This window comes from Erythrolamprus reginae, chromosome 6 (genome assembly GCF_031021105.1).
Source record: "Erythrolamprus reginae isolate rEryReg1 chromosome 6, rEryReg1.hap1, whole genome shotgun sequence".
Taxonomy (NCBI): domain Eukaryota; kingdom Metazoa; phylum Chordata; class Lepidosauria; order Squamata; family Dipsadidae; genus Erythrolamprus; species Erythrolamprus reginae.
The window spans coordinates 44,194,892-44,214,757 of record NC_091955.1 but is presented as its reverse complement, the minus strand read 5'-3'; the positions used below and the strand labels follow the sequence as shown (position 1 = coordinate 44,214,757).

The window sequence follows — 19,866 nt, the reverse complement described above, 5'->3', positions numbered from 1 at the left end:
AAACTATGGATCAAATGATTAATCTTTCTGCATAGCTCAGTGCTCCCCATGTTTATTCATGTAAGTTTCATTTATTTCAGTAGAACTAACTCTTACATAATTGTGCAGAAAAATGCAGGCTTAACCCAGGCCTTACTAAATTAGTTTGAATAAACAAACTTAAAAAAACCCAATATAATTGAAAAATGTGGCTGCAATAAATCTAGTTTATGAGGAAATATTAAGAACATTTAAGCTCAATATCTGGGTTGTTTTATGTTTATTTGTTTGATTACACAAAATTTGCTAGAGGGCAATGGATGCAATGTCATAACACGTTTCATAATTTTGACTTCATCATGGTTAGAAATTGAAAACTACAGAAAAGACTATAAGAAAGCAAGTCCTGTAATCTTAATTCTTCCTTTGGAGAGATAATCACGCCATTTTAGAAGGTTTTCCTCCTGTTGTGAGTGTAATCAACAATTTTAATAATAGGAAATTCTTATGACAATCGATGGAACTTAGATCTGGGCAAGGACTATCCTGTGTATTTTCATAATTAAGCTCTAAAGTATGCATTTTAATAATAAAATTGCTTATATTTTGGCTGCAAAAAATAAAATGTGATATTTATTGGAAATTTCAAGTGTCCAATATGAATACTTATAATCAAAATTTCTGCATCTCCGGAATATCTTTTTTTATTTATCAATATATCAAATAGCCATTAATCCTTGGAAATCAGAAATGCAGAATAAGAATGCTAACATTCTTGTTGAATCAGATTTTATAGTTAGTAGTGCTTTAAGCTTTTATATGTAACATACATTTTAAAAATAAATAAAAACAAATATAAATGATGAAATAAAATAATTATTAGAAAGACAATCTGAAACTATGCTAGACAACCATACACAAAAGGTAATTCAATAGGTACCAGTTTTTCAATTTTGCAATTCTATTTATAGTAGTAGTAACTCCTATTGAATTGGATTATTTCATTATAATTAAGATAAAGATAAAAATCCTTAATAGATTTCATTACTTAGGACAGGATTATGCTAAGGCATGTGATTTTGGGTGGTGGGTCTGAAATAGGAAAACCTATCCTTGAGTTGTTCATTAGATGTTTTTCTCAAAGTAAGAAGATTATCAGATTACCGTAGCAATTTAAGCTTTTGTTAAAATATTTTATTTACAAACTCTCATTTGTTCAGAGTAATATATGTTTAATTTTTTTTTATTTGGGTTAAACTAAATGTATTTTGTCCATTGATTTCAACAGGCTTAACCATATGTAGTATTATGTTGTATATAATCTTTAAAAATAATCTAGTAATATTTTTCCCTCTGCAATCTGAAAACAATAGAGTCTGTTTACTGATTTATATCTCAGGACTAAGTCATTGTTATGACATTAAAACAGAGATAAGTGTAGTAGATCTTTTAAGGCATACAAAATTCCTACAACAAAATGATATCTCAAAGGCTAGCAAATATATAATGAAATAAACTTTGGGGGAATAGAATCCATTTCATCTTATGAACTTAATTGGTTCCAGGATGAGGTTCATAAGGTGAAAAGTTCGTAAGACAAAACATTATTTCCCATAGGAATCAATGTAAAAGCGAATAATGCGTGCAATACCAAAATTCACCCCTTTTACTTCATTACTGCCAGCATTCGGATCCTTGTTCGGGAGTGGGTGGAGGAGGGGGGGGAAGACAGCGCAGGCTGCCCAGAGGGAGCCTCATGGGTGAACCCACCCCTCAGAAACCCCGAAGTCGGGACCAATGTTCCCTCTAATTTTTTTCCGGTGTGGGCAGAAAAGTATAGTGTCTGAGCGGCAGTCCCTTTGGGAATGAGCGGCATAGAAGTCTAAATAAATAAATAAACAAATAAATAAATAAATAAATAAATAAATAAATGCACCTTATTGCGTAATTATTTGGGGCTCAGTCTTGGGGCACAATAAGGTCCCTTCCCACTGTTATTCTGTTATTTTATATTTCAATTAATATCATTATCCTCTTATAAATCCAGATAGGCCATCATGCCTACTCCTCCTTTTTATACATTCTTCTGATCATTGCATGATTCACCTTGTACCTGCTTACAAACAAAGATTTAAAGCCACAAAACCAATACTTAAACCAGTGAGGACTTGGACTGAGGAAGCAAAGTTAAAGCTACAGGCTTGCTTTGACTGCACAGACTGGAATATTTTTAAAGACACCTCTGCAGATCTGGATGAACTCACAGATATTGTAACATTATATGTCAGCTTCTGTGAAGACCTATGTGTACCCAGGGCCACCATCAGGAATTTTGGGGCCCCATACAGCCTAAGTGTCTGCCCCCCCACCCGCCATTTAAAAACTATTTTAAGTCGCCAAGCCACTCCATCCCCCGGGGATCATTTCCCGCTTCACGCCAAGCGAGGCGGGTCCCATAGGCCAGTGTTTCCCAACCTTGGCAACTTGAAGATATCTGGACTTTAACTCCCAGAATTCCCCAGCCAGCAAATGCTGGCTGGGGAATTCTGGGAGTTGAAGTCCAGATATCTTCAAGTTGTCAAGGTTGGGAAGCACTGCCATAGGCTATTTCAGGAACTGGGTTAAGCCGATTGTGTGGACTCGTCCAGGAGAAAGAAAGAAGCGGGAGTGACAAGGGAAAGAAAGATCCTGGCATTGGTCAGGCGGAGCAAGGCTTATTTACGGCTCATTGGCACTTCTCCCTTCCTGTTGACAAAACCATGTGCTTTCTAGCGAGGGGAGAGGGGAGGGGGATCCCACACCCGGCAGCCACCGGCGAGGAGCTGGAAAGGACGAGGGGAGAGAAAAATCAGGGTACCAGCAGTCAGGCGGGTGTCTTGAGGGGGCACTCCCATCTGGAAGGAAGGGAAGAAAGGCGAGGGCGAGCTATGAAGGAAGGAAGGAAGGAAGGAAGGAAGGAAGGAAGGAAGTGGGAGGGAGGGAGGGAGGAAAGAAGGGGAAGGAGGAAGGAAGGAAGGGGAGAAGGAAGGAAGGGGGAGAAGGAAGGGAGGAAAGAAGGGGAGGGAGGAAGGAAGAGGAAGGAAAGGGGGGAAGGAAGGAAGAGGGAGGGAGGAAAGAAGGGGAGGGAGGAAGAGGGAGGAAGGAAGGGGAGAAGGAAGGAAGGAAGGAAGGAAGGAAGGGGAGAAGGAAGGAAGGGGGAGAAGGAAGGGAGGAAAGAAGGGGAGGGAGGAAGAGGGAGGAAGGAAGGAAGAGGAAGGAAAGGGGGAAGGAAGAGGGAGGGAGGAAAGAAGGGGAGGGAGGAAGAGGGAGGAAGGAAGGGGAGAAGGAAGAAAGGAAGGGGAGAAGGAAGGAAGGGGGAGAAGGAAGGGAGGAAAGAAGGGGAGGGAGGAAGAGGGAGGAAGGAAGGAAGAGGAAGGAAAGGGGGGAAGGAAGGAAGAGGGAGGGAGGAAAGAAGGGGAGGGAGGAAGAGGAAGGAAGGGGAGAAGGAAGGAAGGAAGAAAGGAAGGGGAGAAGGAAGGAAGGGGAGAAGGAAGGGAGGAAAGAAGGGGAGGGAGGAAGAGGGAGGAAGGAAGGAAGGAAGAGGAAGGAAGGAAGGAAGGGGAGAAGGAAGGAAGGGGGAGAAGGAAGGGAGGAAAGAAGGGGAGGCAGGGAGGAAGGAAGGAAGAGGAAGGAAAGGGAGGAAGGAAGAGGGAGGGAGGAAAGAAGGGGAGGGAGGAAGGGGAGAAGGAAGGAAGGAAGGGGAGAAGGAAGGAAGGGGGAGAAGGAAGGGAGGAAAGAAGGGGAGGGAGGAAGAGGGAGGAAGGAAGGAAGAGAAAGGAAAAAGGGGAAGGAAGGAAGAGGGAGGGAGGAAAGAAGGGGAGGGAGGAAGAGGGAGGAAGGAAGGGGAGAAGGAAGGGGAGAAGGAAAGAGGGGGAGAAGGAAGGGAGGAAAGAAGGGGAGGGAGGAAGGAAGGAAGGAAGAGGAAGGAAAGGGGGGAAGGAAGGAAGAGGGAGGGAGGAAAGAAGGGGAGGGAGGAAGAGGGAGGAAGGAAGGAAGGAAGGGGAGAAGGAAGGAAGGAAGGAAGGCTTTGATCAACCCGAAGAGAAAAAGAAAAGGGTCTCGGAGATCTCCTTGACTTTTGGGAAGAAAAGCTGAAACCGAACCTTCGAAAAAAAGAAGTTGCCACGGCATCCGGATACAATCGGAATCTCCCGAGCGCCAGGACCGAAAGGGCGGCTCCACTTGCGTTCCAAGGGGGCGGGGCAAGAGACGCTTCGCGGCGGCCTCATTGGAGGAGGAAAGGAAAGAAGGCGTGGCCGAAGGGACGCTTGGAAATCTCTGGGTAATTAGCAGCGCCGGCGCCGGCTGGAGACGGAGGGCAAAGGCGGGAAAGGCGCCCAAAAGAGAGCCCTCAGAACGGGAGGGTTTCTCTTTCCCCGCAAAACCACGAGGAGGTGGCCCAGTCGGAAATGTGGGAAGCAATTATATCACTGTTATTATTTAAAAGCCTCCAACCATTCTCTCTGCCTTATTATGTTCAAGCCTACAATAAATGTAACTCTATAGAGTCCAGGGTCCCCAAGCTTGGCCCACTTGAAGACTTGTGGACTCCAACTCCCAGAATTCTCCAGCTGGCATAGCCGGCTGGAGAATTCTGGGAGTTGAAGTCCACAAGTCTTCAAGTGGCCATGTTTGAGGACCTCTGCGACATTGAATTATTTACAGAGAAGTCGCCGAGTCTCGGATGTTAGGGGAGGTTATTTAAAGTAAAGCAATCCCCATTAAAAATGGCCCAATTGCAAAACAACAACAACAACTACTACTACTACTACCCCTCTACCGCAATAGGGAAGCGCCCGAGGCGCCGGGTTCCCCTTTCTCCCTCGCCCGCATCCTTACCGCGGTGACTCACCAGAAGGCTGGAGACCCACGCGGCTCCTCAGGGGGCCTTGCGGAAGGCAGCGGCGGAAGCCCCCATGGCCGGCGCTGGGTGTGAGAAAGAATGCTTTCTGCGCAGGCGGAGGCCGAGAGCTGAGAAGGGGCGCGCCTTGCCCACCCTCGCCGGAAGAGCTGCCCATCTAGCAGTCCCGCTGCCCCATTGCCCGGCAGGGGATGATGGGCAAGGGACGCCTCGGGGAAGGAGGGCAGGATGGGAAGGAGGGGGCTGGTGGGGGTTTTAGGAAAGGGGAGCCCGCCGGGCACGAGGGAACACTGGCCGCGCGGGGCTCCGAGGCCAGCCTTGCAGCTCCTCGGCGGGAGGAGCCGAAAGCCACCGGGAGAGGACTGGGCTCAGCAGGAGAAGCACCGCCCCCCCCCCATTATTCAATTTCCCCGGGCCCGGTACGCCGCTCCCAGTAATACCCGTCTATCGGCGGCCCTGTGTGTACCAACCAGGAACTTGCAAATATATAGTAACAATAAACCTTGGTTCACAGCCAAACTCAAGCAGTTACGTCATTCCAAAGAGGAAGCCTACAGAAAAGGTGATAGAATGCTGTAAAATCAGGCCAGAAATATATTAACAAGGGAGATCACAGCAGCAAAAAGGAACTACTCTGAAAAGCTAAAGAATCAATTCTCAACAGATAAACCAGCAAACATGTGGAAAACTCTCAAAAACATCACCTGTTACAGCAAACCACCTTCCCAAGCTGAAGGAGATCAGCAATTGGCAGATGACCTGAATGTGTTCTACTGCAGGTTTGAAAAGAAACCTCAACCACTTATCTGCACAACCTCCATCCCAGACACACCAACAGCAGCTAAATCTTCTACAACTGAACCCATCCCATTGGGTTTACAACCCCTAGTGATCACAGAAAAGGAAGTGAAATATCTATTTCTCAGACAGAAGCCTGGAAAAGCACCAGGCCCAGACAAGATAACTCCTTCTTGCTTAAAAGTCTGTGCTGACCAATTGGCCCCCATCTTCACCCAAATCTTCAACAAATCACTAGAATTGTGCTATGTTCCTTCCTGCTTCAAATGCTCGACTATCATCCCCAGTGCCAAAGAAGCCCTCCATCAAGGAACTGAATGACTACAGACCAGTTGCTCTAACATCTGTAGTTATGAAAACCTTTGAAAGGCTAGTGATGTTTCACTTGAAAACCATCACGGATCCACTGTTAGACCCCCTGCAATTTGCATACCGAGCAAATAGATCAACAGATGATGCTGTTAATATGGCTCTACACTACATCCTTCAACATCTTGAATCTCCAATGACCTACGCTAGGGTCCTCTTTGCGGACTTCAGTTCAGCATTCAATACCATCGTAACGGACATTCGCTTAACCAAACTAAATCAGCTAGCGGTACCTGAACACACTTGTAAGTGGATCACAAGCTTCCTAACAGACAGGAAGCAGCAGGTGAAGCTAGGAAAAATCACATCAGATACATGTACAATTAGCACAGGTGCCCCCAAAGGCTGTGTACTCTCACCACTTCTCTTCTCTCTATACACTAATGACTGCATCTCAAACGATCCATCTGTTAAGCAACTGAAGTTTGCAGATGATACAAACAGTGATCGGACTCATTCGAGACAATGATGAATCCGCATACAGACGGGAAGTTGAACAACTATCCTTGTGGTGTGACCAGAACAATCTAGAACTGAACACACTCAAACCGTAGAAATGGTGGTAGACTTTAAGAGAAACCCTTCCACCCTTCCACCTCTCACAATACTAGACAACACAGTATCAACAGTAGAGACCTTCAAATTTCTAGGTTCTATCATATCTCAAGACCTAATATGGTCACCTAACATCAAAAACATCATCAAAAAAGCAGAACAAAGAATGTTCTTTCTGTGCCAGCTCAGGAAGCTCAAACTGCCCAAGGAGCTGCTGATACAGTTCTACAGAGGAATCATTGAGTCTGTCATCTGCACCTCTATAACTGTCTGGTTTGGTGCTGCAACCCAACAGGATCGACACAGACTTCAGAGGATAATCAGAACTGCAGAAAAAACAATTGCTGCCAACCTGCCTTCCATTGAGGACCTGTATACTGCACGAGTCAAAAAGAGGGTGGGGAAAATATTTACTGACCCCTCACATCCTGGACACAAATTGTTTCAACTCCTACCCTCAAAACGTCGCTACAGAGCACTGCACACCAAGACAACTAGACATAAGAACAGTTTTTTTCTGAACGCCATCACTCTACTAAACAAATAATTCCCTCCACACTGTCAGACTTTCTACTAAATCTGCACTTCTATTCTACTAGTTTTTCTCATCATTCCTTTCACCCATTTCCTCCCATGTTGACTGTATGACTGTAACTTCTTGCTTATATCCAAAGATTTTTATTAATATTGCTTCTTCATTGCTTATTTGACCCCTATGACAATCATTAAGTGTTGTACCACATTATTCTTGACAAATGTATATTTTATTTTATGTACGCTGAGAGCATATGCACCAAGACAAATTCCTTGTGTGTCCAATCACACTTGGCCAATAAAAAATTCTATTCTATTCTATTCTATTCTATTAAAAGAAACAAAACCCCCTTATACAACTTTTTCCTAATTAGGAAAAAAAATTCCCTTCTTTTTTATTAAAAGAAATTAATAATAAAACAAAACCAAAATCTATTACTATTAAAACTAAAACAACCAGAAAAACCAAAAACACAACTATTAATAAATCAATGCTTTAAAATCTTCATTTATTAAATATTTATCATAGTATTACCAATGCATCAATTAATATATTTCCCTATTTACTTTTCTATAATTTCATTCAATATTTCCAAGCTCAATTACTTTTCAGGCACTTAGCTTTTACTATTATTAACTTTCATCAATCCTCTACATTTCCAAGTATATTTTAAATTCATAATGCAAACTCATAAAACCATACAGTACATATCATAAAACCCTTATTTATCCTATGTATCTTCCATTAATTTTACCTATGTAATTCTATATAGTTCTAAACTTCTAATCCAATTTTACAAATTAATAGATCCTAATATTAAACACCAAAATTAAATTAAAAACAAAACATAAACATATATGAATTTCAGACTTCTTCCCCCCCTCTAAATAGTACATTCCCATTTTGTTTTTTACTTTAAAATAAGGTATGTGCAGTGTGCACAGGGATTTGTTCATAGTTTTTTTTTATATAGTCCGGCCCTCCAGCAGTCTGAGGGACAGTGAACTGGCCCCTGTGTAAAAGGTTTGGGGACCCCTGCCTAAATATATCTTTTACCATCAAGAAACCATGTTAACCATGGTAAAACCTTGTTTTTATCTTCTTTGTTAATCAAATTAATTTATGAGTGGAAATACAAAGGTATATTTGCTCCCGACTAGTATATTATGTTCACAGAAGGCTTCATTTTAACAGAAGGCTACAATTGTTTGCATGTTTCTTTGGCTATAAATGCTAACCAGCAGTGGAATTTATTAAATTTGTATGCCGCCCCAAGTCTTCAGAGAGGGGCAGCATACAAATCTAATAAAACTAATAATAAAACTAAATATCTTGCTAAATATCTGTCCGTTTGCTGATTCTTCTAGTTCAAAGTTTCGAAATTTATATTATGATATTACTTAATGTTCAATTTTATAAGAGTTCTGTTTTAAGGGAACTGTCTGAGACAGCTTATTTACAATGTAAATAAGAGGCTGCCACAAAGAAGAGGGAGTCAAGTTATTCTCCAGAGCACCTGTAGGACAAGAAGCAGTGGGTGGAAACTAATCAAGGAGAAAAGCAACTTAGAAGCAAGGAGTGAATGTGAGAACAATTAATCCATGGAACTACTTGCCTCTAGAAGTTGTGAATGATCAAACACTGGAAGTTTTAAAGAAGATGTTGGATACCCACTTGTCTGTAGGTTTTTCTGCTTAAGCAGGGGGTTGGACTAGAAGACCTCCAAGGTCCCTTCCCTTCCATCTTGGTTGTTAGAAAATGTTTCACATTTTAAAATATCTGTACAAGCCACAAGAGACATCTCTTTAGAGGAACATCTTACACCTTGTAGACAATACTTCCAGAAACTGGGAATAACCATAAACAACTTCTACATCTAGCATCCAATATCCAGTATCTAGTTCAGGAAACACAGATCAGTTTTACACGCCTTGATTGTTAATGGATTATCTACCTTCAGTCTCTCTAGGACTTTCAGCTGACTTGCACCTAAGGAGGTTGTTTTTATTTTTATTTTTTTTTGCAAAAGCAAAAGCAACATCATTTAGAAGCAATTACAAATGCCTTCAATGAGAATTTAAAAAATACAATATCCAATTAGAAAAAGCCATACTTTTCTCTCCTTCTTTCTTACCCGCTCGTTCCCCACGGTGGAAATCTAATCCAGTCAGTTTTAAAATCACGCCACATTTTGGAGTCGGAGGGAGGGGGGAAATTAGCCAGCTGGGCTTTTCTCTCTTTCTCTTACGGTGGAAATCCAATTCAGTCAGTTTTAAAATCACGCCACATTTTGGAGTCGGAGGGAGGGGGGAAATTAGCCGGCTGGGCTTTTTTCTTTCTCTCGAGGGTGGAAATCCAATCCAGTCAGTTTTAAAGTCATGCCGCATTTTGGAGTTGGGACAAATGATCAAGATCTGGTCACTTTATTCTAATTGCCAATTCCAGTGCAGAGGTCAGACCTCCGTGCTGGAATTGGAAACTCGTGGGCAGACATCTCAAATCTCCTGCACTATAGCGCACAACTCACCTTAGAGGGCTGGGACCTGTGCTCCGTTCACGGCTGCTGGCTCTCTGAAGGAAAGTCAAGCTAGCCGGGTGGGGAGGGAGGGGAGCTGAGAGAGAGGGAAGCCACCGCAGACGAAGCACTTGGGGGGATATCCAGCTGGGGGGGTGGAGTCCCCCCTCCCCAGTACCCCCAAGCCAAGGAGGGCGGCTCCCTGCTTCTCTGACCTTCCCCTGAGAAACCCAGGATCTCAGAACAAAAGAAATCTCAGAAGGAAAGACAAGCCAGCTGGGTGGAGGTGTGTGGGGGCAGCTGAGAGAGAGGGAAACGACTGCAGATGAAGCCCTTGGGGGGGATGTCCAGCTGGGAGAGGGAGTCACCCCTCTCGGCACCCCCAAGCCCAGGAGAGCGGCTCCCTGCTTCTCTGACCTCCCCTGAGAAACCCAGGATCTCAGAATGAAAGAAACCTGATTCTGAGGTTTATTTCTTTCTGGGGTTTCTCAGGAGAGGGTCAGAGAAGCAGGGAGCCACCCTCCTGGGCTTGGGGATGCTGAGGGGTGACTCTGTCCCTCAGCTGGACATCCCCCCAAGGGCTTCCTTGGCGGTGGTTTCACTCTTTTTCAACCGCCCCCCCCCCAGCTTCCTCGTCTTCTGAGGTTTCTTTTGTTCTGATTTCCTGGGTTTCTCAGGGGAGGGTCAGAGAAGCAGGGAGCCGCCCTCCTGGGCTTGGAGCTGCCGAGAGGGGTGACTCCCTCTCCCAGCTGGACATCCCCCCAAGGGCTTCCTCGGCGGTGGCTTCCCTCTCTCTCAGCCCCCCTCCCCACCCAGCAGGCTTGTCTTCTTAGGCACATCTGGAGGTGGGAAATCCCGGTGGGGCGGGAAGCAAATGGGAAATCCCGGGGGTGACAGTCACAAGGCAGGGGAATCCTTTTGGCAGTAAGCAAGCGCATGCGCAGTAAGAGAGTCCATGCACCCGGGCTTGGGTTCATAAGACAGAAAGAGTTTTTAAGATGAGGCAAAGAAATCTTAAACCCCAGGTTCGTATCTCGAAAAGTTTGTGTGAGGAGGGGTTTGTAAGACAAGATATCGCTGTATTTGAAAAAACGTAACTTAAAAAATATTTTTAATCTATGAAAATTACAGTGTTTCTGAAATTATAGCTATTTGAAATTACAATTTATAATGTAAACCTTTATAATGTTTTTTTTTCAACAGAGGAATTCAAAGGCTCAACAATAGTTGAACTGATAAAGAAAGAAGGAACTACTTTGGGGCTTACAGTATCTGGTGGAACGGACAAAGATGGAAAACCAAGAGTGTCCAATCTTCGACAAGGAGGAATTGCTGCTAGGTAAAGACTTTTCAAGAAAAAGAATGTCTTTATCAAGTTAGATCATTAGAATAAATATTAGAGAAGAATTTTGACAGTTTTAAAAGTTGAGAAACATTTCAAGATGCAATATTGCAAATGAAGAAAAGTTTTGGTGATACGCAGAATACATTCTGCAATCATATGGTGACAAATAATTCAAAAATGTAAATAGATCGTACTGTGACTAATTCTTCAATTGGCAACTTATTCTACTTGTGAACAATTCAGTTGTAAATCTAATATTGGTAGAAAATACGCTTCACATAAAGAAGGATGCAAGTTTAATCATTGTTCTTTCAAAAATAACAAGTGAATGATTTTCACATGACACTCTGAAACATTATTCTATCTAGCATATTTTAAGGGTGTCACTTAAGGTGTCAAATTATAGAAATTTGGACATGTAGAGATATGTAGAAATTCGGACTATAATAGAGAAACAGTTTGACTTGCTTCCTAAAGTAGAGACCTATTTTTGCTTTGTAACACTTTTATATACGGTAATAATAACACTATACAAATTGCTATATATGGGATGCCATATCATTATTATCATTTTAACTTGTAAATGAGGGGTCATTGGTGTTCTCTGAGCTTGTTTGTTTTCTTGCAGATGTTTGGGTAAGCTGCCCCACATCCTCAGAGAGGGGCAGCATACAAGTCCAATCAATCAATCAATCAATCAATCAATCAATAAATAAATAAATAAATAAAGTTTTATTACCCGAAATAGGTAACAGATCAGACATGTCAACACAAGGCCCAGGATGTTTTCAGATATAGCCCTAAGGGCTGCCCTAGAGACAGTGAGGTGCCGGCTCTGCCGCCTCAGCTCTGGTCCACCCCTGCCATGTGCTTCCCCTCTAGATGTATGCATATGGAGCAGTGAGCACAAGGCAGGTTGCAGTGCCAGCTACAGCTGCAGCTTGTTGGCCCCTTAGCTGTTCATTTGCCAGAAGCAATGTGAGCCTAAGATGTCCAATAAGCCATGCCAACCCACCTGAACCACTCTCACACACCTTGGGGTCCTGTATCCCATGCAGCACAGGTAGGTCTGGGAGCCAGAGCCATTGGGTCAGACTTTTAAATAGCTGATGAAGGCAGAGGTAGAGGGTGGAGGCATGTAATCTGCACATACACCAGATATTTGCCTGTGGACAAGTAAAAAACAGAGAGTTGGCCACAGTGAGGCAGCAGAGCCAGTCATTGTCATTACAGCCCATGCCTGGTCGGCCTCCACCATCCAATCTTGTCCTCCAGCTCCAACTGCACAACTCCTGTCCACTGCTACACCTCTGATGGCTCTGGTGAATGGGAAAGGAAGAGAATTCCTGTCCCCAAGAGTATGGGTAATGAAATGTCTGCAAGCTCACACAATAATCAAGCTCACACAAAATAATCAAGGACCCCTGATTTCAACTCTGAGTTACAAACCTGTAAATGTTATAACACAAATAAGCTACAGCTTCACTGAAGAAGAGATGTGTGTTGCAGAAGTGACCAACTGGATGTGGGGGATTACATCAAATCTGTAAATGGAATCAACCTGACAAAGTTTCGTCATGATGAGATCATTAGTTTGCTCAAGAATGTTGGTGAGCGGGTTGTATTAGAAGTGGAGTATGAGCTGCCACCTGCTTGTAAGTAATACTACTACTACTACTACTACTACTACTAATAATAATAATAATAATAATAATAATAATAATAATAATAATAAATGTATTTGCAAGAGTAAAATTAATGGGTATACTAAACTGATGGTATGGTACAAATGTGGTAATAGCTTTTTTCCCCATGTTCTTCTCTTCCCATTTCATAGGGTCACTGTTTCGTTCTTTAATTTCCACATTAGAAATGCTTGTTTGTTAGCCTCATTTATCTAGGTTGTCATTTGCAAAATGCTTATAATTACAATGGGTGGTCTGTGTGTTGCTAGAAGGTGAGGATTGCTATTGATGAAGACGGCAGAGTTCTCTAGTACTATGGTGATTTTGTCTAATCAGATATTATTCTTAAGAATTTTTTCGGTATCAAAATGAGTGATACCTAAGTTAGCATATTGAACTTAGCAGCTGGAACAGTAAAATGTATAATAGGCCAGAACACACAGTTATAGTTGATTAGCTTGGCACCTGTCTCAGCCGGGTTGGGGAACGTGCCATTTCCCAGCTTTGGCCTTGCCCTGGAGCCACTGCCCATTTGCCACCCACCTCAGCTAAGTCATGTTAATGTGCTACTCCCCAACTCCAGCCTTGCCGGGGCCTCCTCCTGAATGCCACCTACTCTCCCTTTGCCACATATCATCACGTTTCCCCTTCTTCAGAGGCTCTGGCCCTTACTCAGTCTCCCTGTTTGCTATGACTACCTCTTTCTTCATCCTGCAACCTTACCTTCCCCCCATGTCTGGCTTCCAAGGAAAGCAAGCCAGGGCTGAGCCATAGCTGCTGCACTTCCCACCAGCCCGGATTTATTCGCCTTCCTTGTTGCGAAAAGCCGAAAAAGAGGCAGCAGCAACAGGCTTCTTGCACCAGAAACTACCAGCCTCTGCTTCTTGAATGCACCAAAAAAGAGCTTCAGTCCCGTGATCATTGCCACCATTGCGACCCTGTTCTATGGTGCAAGGTTGGCATGAAGATCAGGGGAGCAAGACTGAAGCTCTTTATCAGTGTGTTCAAGATGGAGGCCAGTAGTTTCCTGCCCCAGAAGCCTGAAGCAGCTGCCTCTTTTTTCTTTTCACAACAAGGAAGGGGCAGCGGACAAATGGAGGCTAGCAGGTAGCCCAGAAGCAACAGTTCAGACATGGCTTGCCCTCCATGGCAGCCAGATGCAGAAGGAAGGTAAGGTCGCGGGATGAAGAAAGAGGCAGTCGTGGAGGAGGAAGCAGGGAGATTGTGTAAGGTCCAGGGCCTTTGAAGGAAGGGAAATGAGGTAGCACATGATGAACGGGGAACAGGCAGCATGCAGGAAAAGGCCGCAATAGCTGTAAGATCAATTTTTTTAACTACGGGTTCTGTGGGCGTGGATTGATGGGCATGGATTGCTGAGGAGAGTGACTGAACTCAGTGTCTTATCCCCAGTTTATTATTAGTGTTATGAGCTTGCACTGCTTCCCAGCTTCAGGCCTACCCATTGTCTTAGTTTGATTGCTGCTATTGAGTAAAGGGCAAATCTAGTTATCTTTAAAAGCCCCAAAAGAGGTAATTTGAAATCTCCCAAGAATGTTTCTTTTTGATAATCATCAAAGGCAAAATTGAACATTTAAAAGTTAGCACAGTTGTTTTAAATGTACTATGACCAAAAAGCCACATAATATCTCTCAGATTGTATGCTACAGGAGTATATTATAATTCAAAATTGCTTGCAATTTATACCATCTAATCTCATTTATCCCATTCATAGCAATCTGCAACATCACCCTTTTCTGGTGCAAGATAACATGAGTTGTCATTATTTTCAGTAATTTCTGTGCTCTATCCAAGATGATAACATCTTACAGTATATTCATGATTCAGAGGAAACCCGGGGCGGCAGCGGGGGGGAGATTTTTCTATTCTTTGTTACTGCCTATTTTTCTTCCCGAGCCTCCATTACATCTATTAGTTGCACTTCTCCTGTCGGGATCAATTTTGGTGTAATGCTTTTATATTATTTGAGAATAAAAGTAATTTAGCTTTTGATGCCCCTTCTAGTGATCATCTTAATATCAATTTGTCAAAGAGGATTTTGGGCTCATCCATTTTGCTACTTTTGGTGTACTGGTTAACACATCAGGCTAGAAACTGGGAAACCTTGAGTTTTAGCCCCATCTCGGGCATAAAGGTAGCTAGGTGACCTTGGGACAGTCACTTTCTTTCAGCCTTAGGAAGGAGGCAATTGCAAACCACTTCTGAAGAACCTTTCTAAGTAAACTGTAGGGATTTATCAAGGCAGTCTCCAATTATTGAACACAATTGAACAGAAAGAAACAGAATTGCTATAGTGGCCTCTACACAGTCAAAAGTTGAGATAATCAGTTACGTTATTGAACTGATTTTGGCCATTAAATCCAAAAGAGGATTTAATAGTTTCCATGTCCCCTCTGTTCTACCTCTTCCTCAAGAGATTCCTCTTTAGTTTCCAATATGGCTTTGTCAGCTAATATTACAAGTTTAGAATTAAAGAAGTTTGAAATCTAATGTACAATACTATAAATTTTTTCCAAGTCCAAAACAGGAAGGTTTGAGGTCTTGCAAAGTTGGTGGTGGGAAGTACAAGAATTTACTTTTAATTTCACTTTAAAGAAGGCTTTCATTTGATATTTAACAATCACTGGAATTATTTCTTAGTGACTGCTTTGTTCTTATAATGTTTTATTTTAGTTTTTGGTTACATGTAAATACACATCTATTTACAGATCAATACCCGTTTTTGGTATACATTCTTAATAATTTTATAGCTCATAGACAAATGTAATTGATAGAATAAAAGAAATTGGGACTTACATCTATCTCAGTTAATATGTATTAATAATAAAGAAAGAAAAGAAAAAAGAGCAGGAGATAAAAAAGAGAGGAGAAGATGTTAACATATACTCCTATTACATAGATAACACTATAATGAGTAATTCAATTAATTCAGTGCGGTTATAACCTGAGATTTACATTCCTTCTGTCATATATGTTTTTTGCATCCATTTATGCCAATTCTCCCATATTTTAATTGATTCATTTTCTTTTGTTCCCTTAATATCTCTAGTCATCTCATCCAATTCCGCACATCTGTATATTTTTTCTATGATTTGAGATTACGAGGGTATGTTTTTACTTTTCCAAATTTGCGCGTAAGCTATTCTTGTAGAAGTAATTATGTGTGTAATTAGGTATAGTACATGTTTGGGGTTTTTTTTTTTCCAAATGCTGAGTAAGAATCCCTCTGGGGTTAATTCTATTTCTTTATCGGTAATTTCAACTAGCCAATTATGTATGGTCTTCCACATTGATTGTACTTTAGGGCACATCCACCACATATGTTCAGTTCTGGAGACCTCACCTACAAAAAGATATTGACAAAATTGAATGGGTCCAAAGACGGACTACAAGAATGGTAGAAGGTCTTAAGCATAAAACGTATCAGGAAAGACTTAATGAACTCAATCTGTATAGTCTGGAGGACAGAAGGAAAAGGGGGACATGATCGAAACATTTAAATATGCTAAAGGGTTAAATAAGGTTCAGGAGGGAAGTGTTTTTAATAGGAAAGTGAACACAAGAACAAGGGGACACAATCTGAAGTTAGTTGGGGGAAAGATCAAAAGCAACGTGAGGAAATATTATTTCACTGAAAGAGTAGTAGATTCTTGGAACAAACTTCCAGCAGACGTGGTTGGTAAATCCACAGTAACTGAATTTAAACAAGCCTGGGATAAACATATATCCATCCTAAGATAAAATACAGGAAATAGTATAAGGGCAGACTAGATGGACCATGAGGTCTTTTTCTGCCGTCAGTCTTCTATGTTTCTATGTTTCTATATGGTAAAAAGAGCCGATTACTTTATTACATTTCCAGCATGTTGGGGCATATTTTGGGAACATTTTGGCAATTCTTGAGGAAGGCAAGTACCATCTATAAAAAATTTTATAGAAGTTTTCCTTGTAGGCCACAGATAGAGTAATTTTACTGGTAATATTCCAGGTTTTCTCCCATTCTGCTAAGTAGATATTTCGGTTATGTTTTTCGCCCATGCTAACATTGGTCCTTTTACTATTTCTTCGGGATTATCATTTTCCAAAAAATAATTGTATATTTTTGTTATTTTTTTTTAATCCGGATCCAGAAGAATTTTGTCTAGTGTGTTGAGGGATTTTTCTATGCCTATTCCATTTGTATCTTTCGTGTATCTGGATCTAATTTGGTTCTATGTCTACCAATCCATTTTAATGTGTTGAATTTCCCATTCTTCTCTGGATTTTATTTGTCCGTCTGGGTGTAAAATGTCTTTATATGTTACAGATTTTGTCGGGTCAATTAAGTTAGGATATATAATGGCCTCCATTGTTGAAAGCCAAAGGGGGATTTTTATATAATATTTCTTTTTAATCTCATACCATGATCTTAGTAGGGATTTTCTTATTAGGTGTTTATTAAAAGTGGTTGATATTTTATTATCATTTTTCCACAAATGGGCATGCCACCCTATTTGCAGGTCCTGACCTTCTAATGCTACTATTTTTTTATTGGCTAATTAAATCCAATCTTTTATCCAAATTATAGAAGTTGCTACATAATAATGTTTAAAATCTGGGAGCCCTAGTCTGCCTCTTTTTTTATTGTCTTGAATGTATTTTAACCTGATTCTAGTACAGAAATTAAGAAGGGTAAAAAAAGAAAAATGCACATATCCAATTAGCATCTGTAGTATATATAGCTTACTGTATATCAGTTCATGATATTAGACTAAGCATAATCCTATTACATTCAAGATTTTCAATTGAAATGGGAAAAGACACATATCCAAATAAAATCAATAGCATATATTACTTAATGTTTGTCAATTCAAAGTAATGAACTATAGATAGTCGTATTACATTCAAAGTTTAAACTGTATAAATTTTTATCTAATACATATATTGATTTAAAGGAGAGATTAGTAAAGTACTATAGTAATTAGTAGATATGTGAAGGGATGAGATTTGGATGGAGGAAGGGGAGGGTAAGGGATGGGGGGGGTAGTACCTGCAGATTAGCAGGCATTGGTGTTTTGATGACTTGTTGTTTGTGGTGTGTGATGGGAGTAAGAGATAGAGATGAGTAGGAGTTAAGTTGTTAGTATTTATGCACGAGTATCAGTAGGATTAAACCCAGACAGTGTATGGAAATCAATATTTTCGATTGTATGTTAGTGTTGTTGGTTTTCTTTTTTGATGTTTAGTTTAGGGTTTTGTTGTCAAGTATTGAATGAAAAGTGAGTAGTTTGGTATTATTTTTTATTTTGTTGTTGTTGATTTTGGATAACCATCGAAACCACTTCTCCCAGGCTTTATAAAACTCTGAATCATTTTTGTTTTGTAGTTTCATCGTCAATTTAGACAGTTCTGCGCATTCCATAATTTTGGTGATGATGGTTAAGGTCGTCGGGATAGTATCCTGTTTCTAGTATTGGGCGTATGTTATTTTAGCTGCAGTAAATATTTGTATAATGAGATATCTATCTTCTTTTGTAATTTTTTGTCTGAAAATGCCTAGGAAGAATAGTTCAGGTTTAATTATAATCATTATCGATATGGTTTTGTCTATTATTCTTTTGATATCTGCCCAAAATTTTGTGGCATGTGTACCTGTCCACCACAAATGGTAGTAGGTTCCTCGTTTCTTTTTACATTTCCAACATAGAGGTGCCACCTGTAAATCATTTTAAATAAGTTTTCTTTGTAAGATGTCGCGAGCGTTAGTTTGTAATTGGTTGTGTATATTTTTTCCCATTCTGGGAGGTTTATCATGTATCCAAAATTTTGTACCCAGGCAATCATGCATCCTTTAACTTGTTCCTCTATGGTATCTTGTCTTAATATGTAACTGTATAGTTTGGATATCATTTTTTGGTTGGATCCGAATAGTATTTCATTTTCTTCTAATTGCTGTTTAGTAAGGATATTATCGTTGAGTTCAAGTAATTTGGAGTAAGTTATAATTTTGAGTGAGGAAACGATGGTCGGGTAGATGAGGGATTCATTGGAAGATATCCATTTCGGAATCACTGCATAGTCGTGTTGATATTAAAGCATTTCTTGTGTGGTGTTTTTTAAAGTAATTTGGAATTTTGCTCGTTTCCATTGTTAAAAATGAATGCCACCCCGACTGTAAATCGAATCCTTCTAAAGTAAGCAATTGTGTGTTTTGAACAGTTATCCAGTCTTTAATTTTAGTCAAGATAGTAGCTTGATAATGTAAATAAAAATTTGGGAGGCCAAGCCTCTTCTAGATCTATGATCTTGTAATTTTTAAAATTTTATTCTTGCCTCTTTTTTTTGACCAGATAAATTTTTGAATTATCTTGTGTAAGTGTTCAAATAATGATTTATTCAATTTAATTGGGGCTACTTGGAATAGGTATATGTATCTGGGGAGTATGTTCAATTTAATTGCAGCAATCTAGCCCATCAGAGATAATTTTAGCTTTGTCCATCTCACTAAGTCTTTTTGTATATCTTGTGTTAATTTGTCAAAGTTGTCTTTTTTTAAACTACTACAATTCTCTGAGATCCAAATACCAAGATATTTAATTTTTTTAACTATTTTTAAGTTAAGATCTTGTTCGAGTAAGGAGTTTTGTTCTTTTGTCATATTTTTAGTTATAATTTTAGTTTTGTCTACATTAATTTTAAGGCCAGTTATTGCTCCGAATTTATGAAGTTCTTCCAGTATAATGTGAGCTGATTTAAGTGGGTCCTGGATTATGAATGCAATATCATCTGTGAATGCTTGTAGTTTAAAATGTTCCTTTTTAATTTTGATTCCATTTAATTGTGTGTTGTTTCTTATATTTTTAAGAAGTGTTTTTATTGCGAGTATTAAAATTAAGGGTGCTAGAGGGCATCTCTGGCGTACACATCTTTTTATTGCTATTTCTTCTGTGGCACATTTATTAAAAAGTATTTTGGCTGATTGTTGTGAGTAAATAGATTTGATTAGATTAAGAAAATTATCTCCAAATTTCATGTGGTCAAATTTGTGCTATAAAATATTCACAATATAAGGAATTGAAGGCCTTTTTAAAATCTATGAATATAAGAGCTATTGGTTTATCAGAGTTTTTTTGTAGTACTCTAAAGTGTTAAGTATGGTCCGTGTGTTATTGCTGATATTTCTTGCCG

The 19,866-nt window shown here is 40.4% G+C and overlaps 1 protein-coding gene across 4 annotated transcripts in view; it reads left to right on the top strand.

Moving 5' to 3' along the window:
* The window catches only part of GRIP1 (glutamate receptor interacting protein 1), a 585,000-nt gene that overhangs the window by 444,892 nt on the left and 120,242 nt on the right, over positions 1-19,866 (top strand). For all 4 annotated transcript variants that reach the window (XM_070755655.1, XM_070755656.1, XM_070755657.1 and 1 more), the window contains 2 exons: positions 10,855-10,990; positions 12,506-12,651. In XM_070755655.1, coding sequence (XP_070611756.1) covers positions 10,855-10,990; positions 12,506-12,651 — 282 coding nt within the window. The remainder of the gene's footprint in view (positions 1-10,854; positions 10,991-12,505; positions 12,652-19,866) is intronic.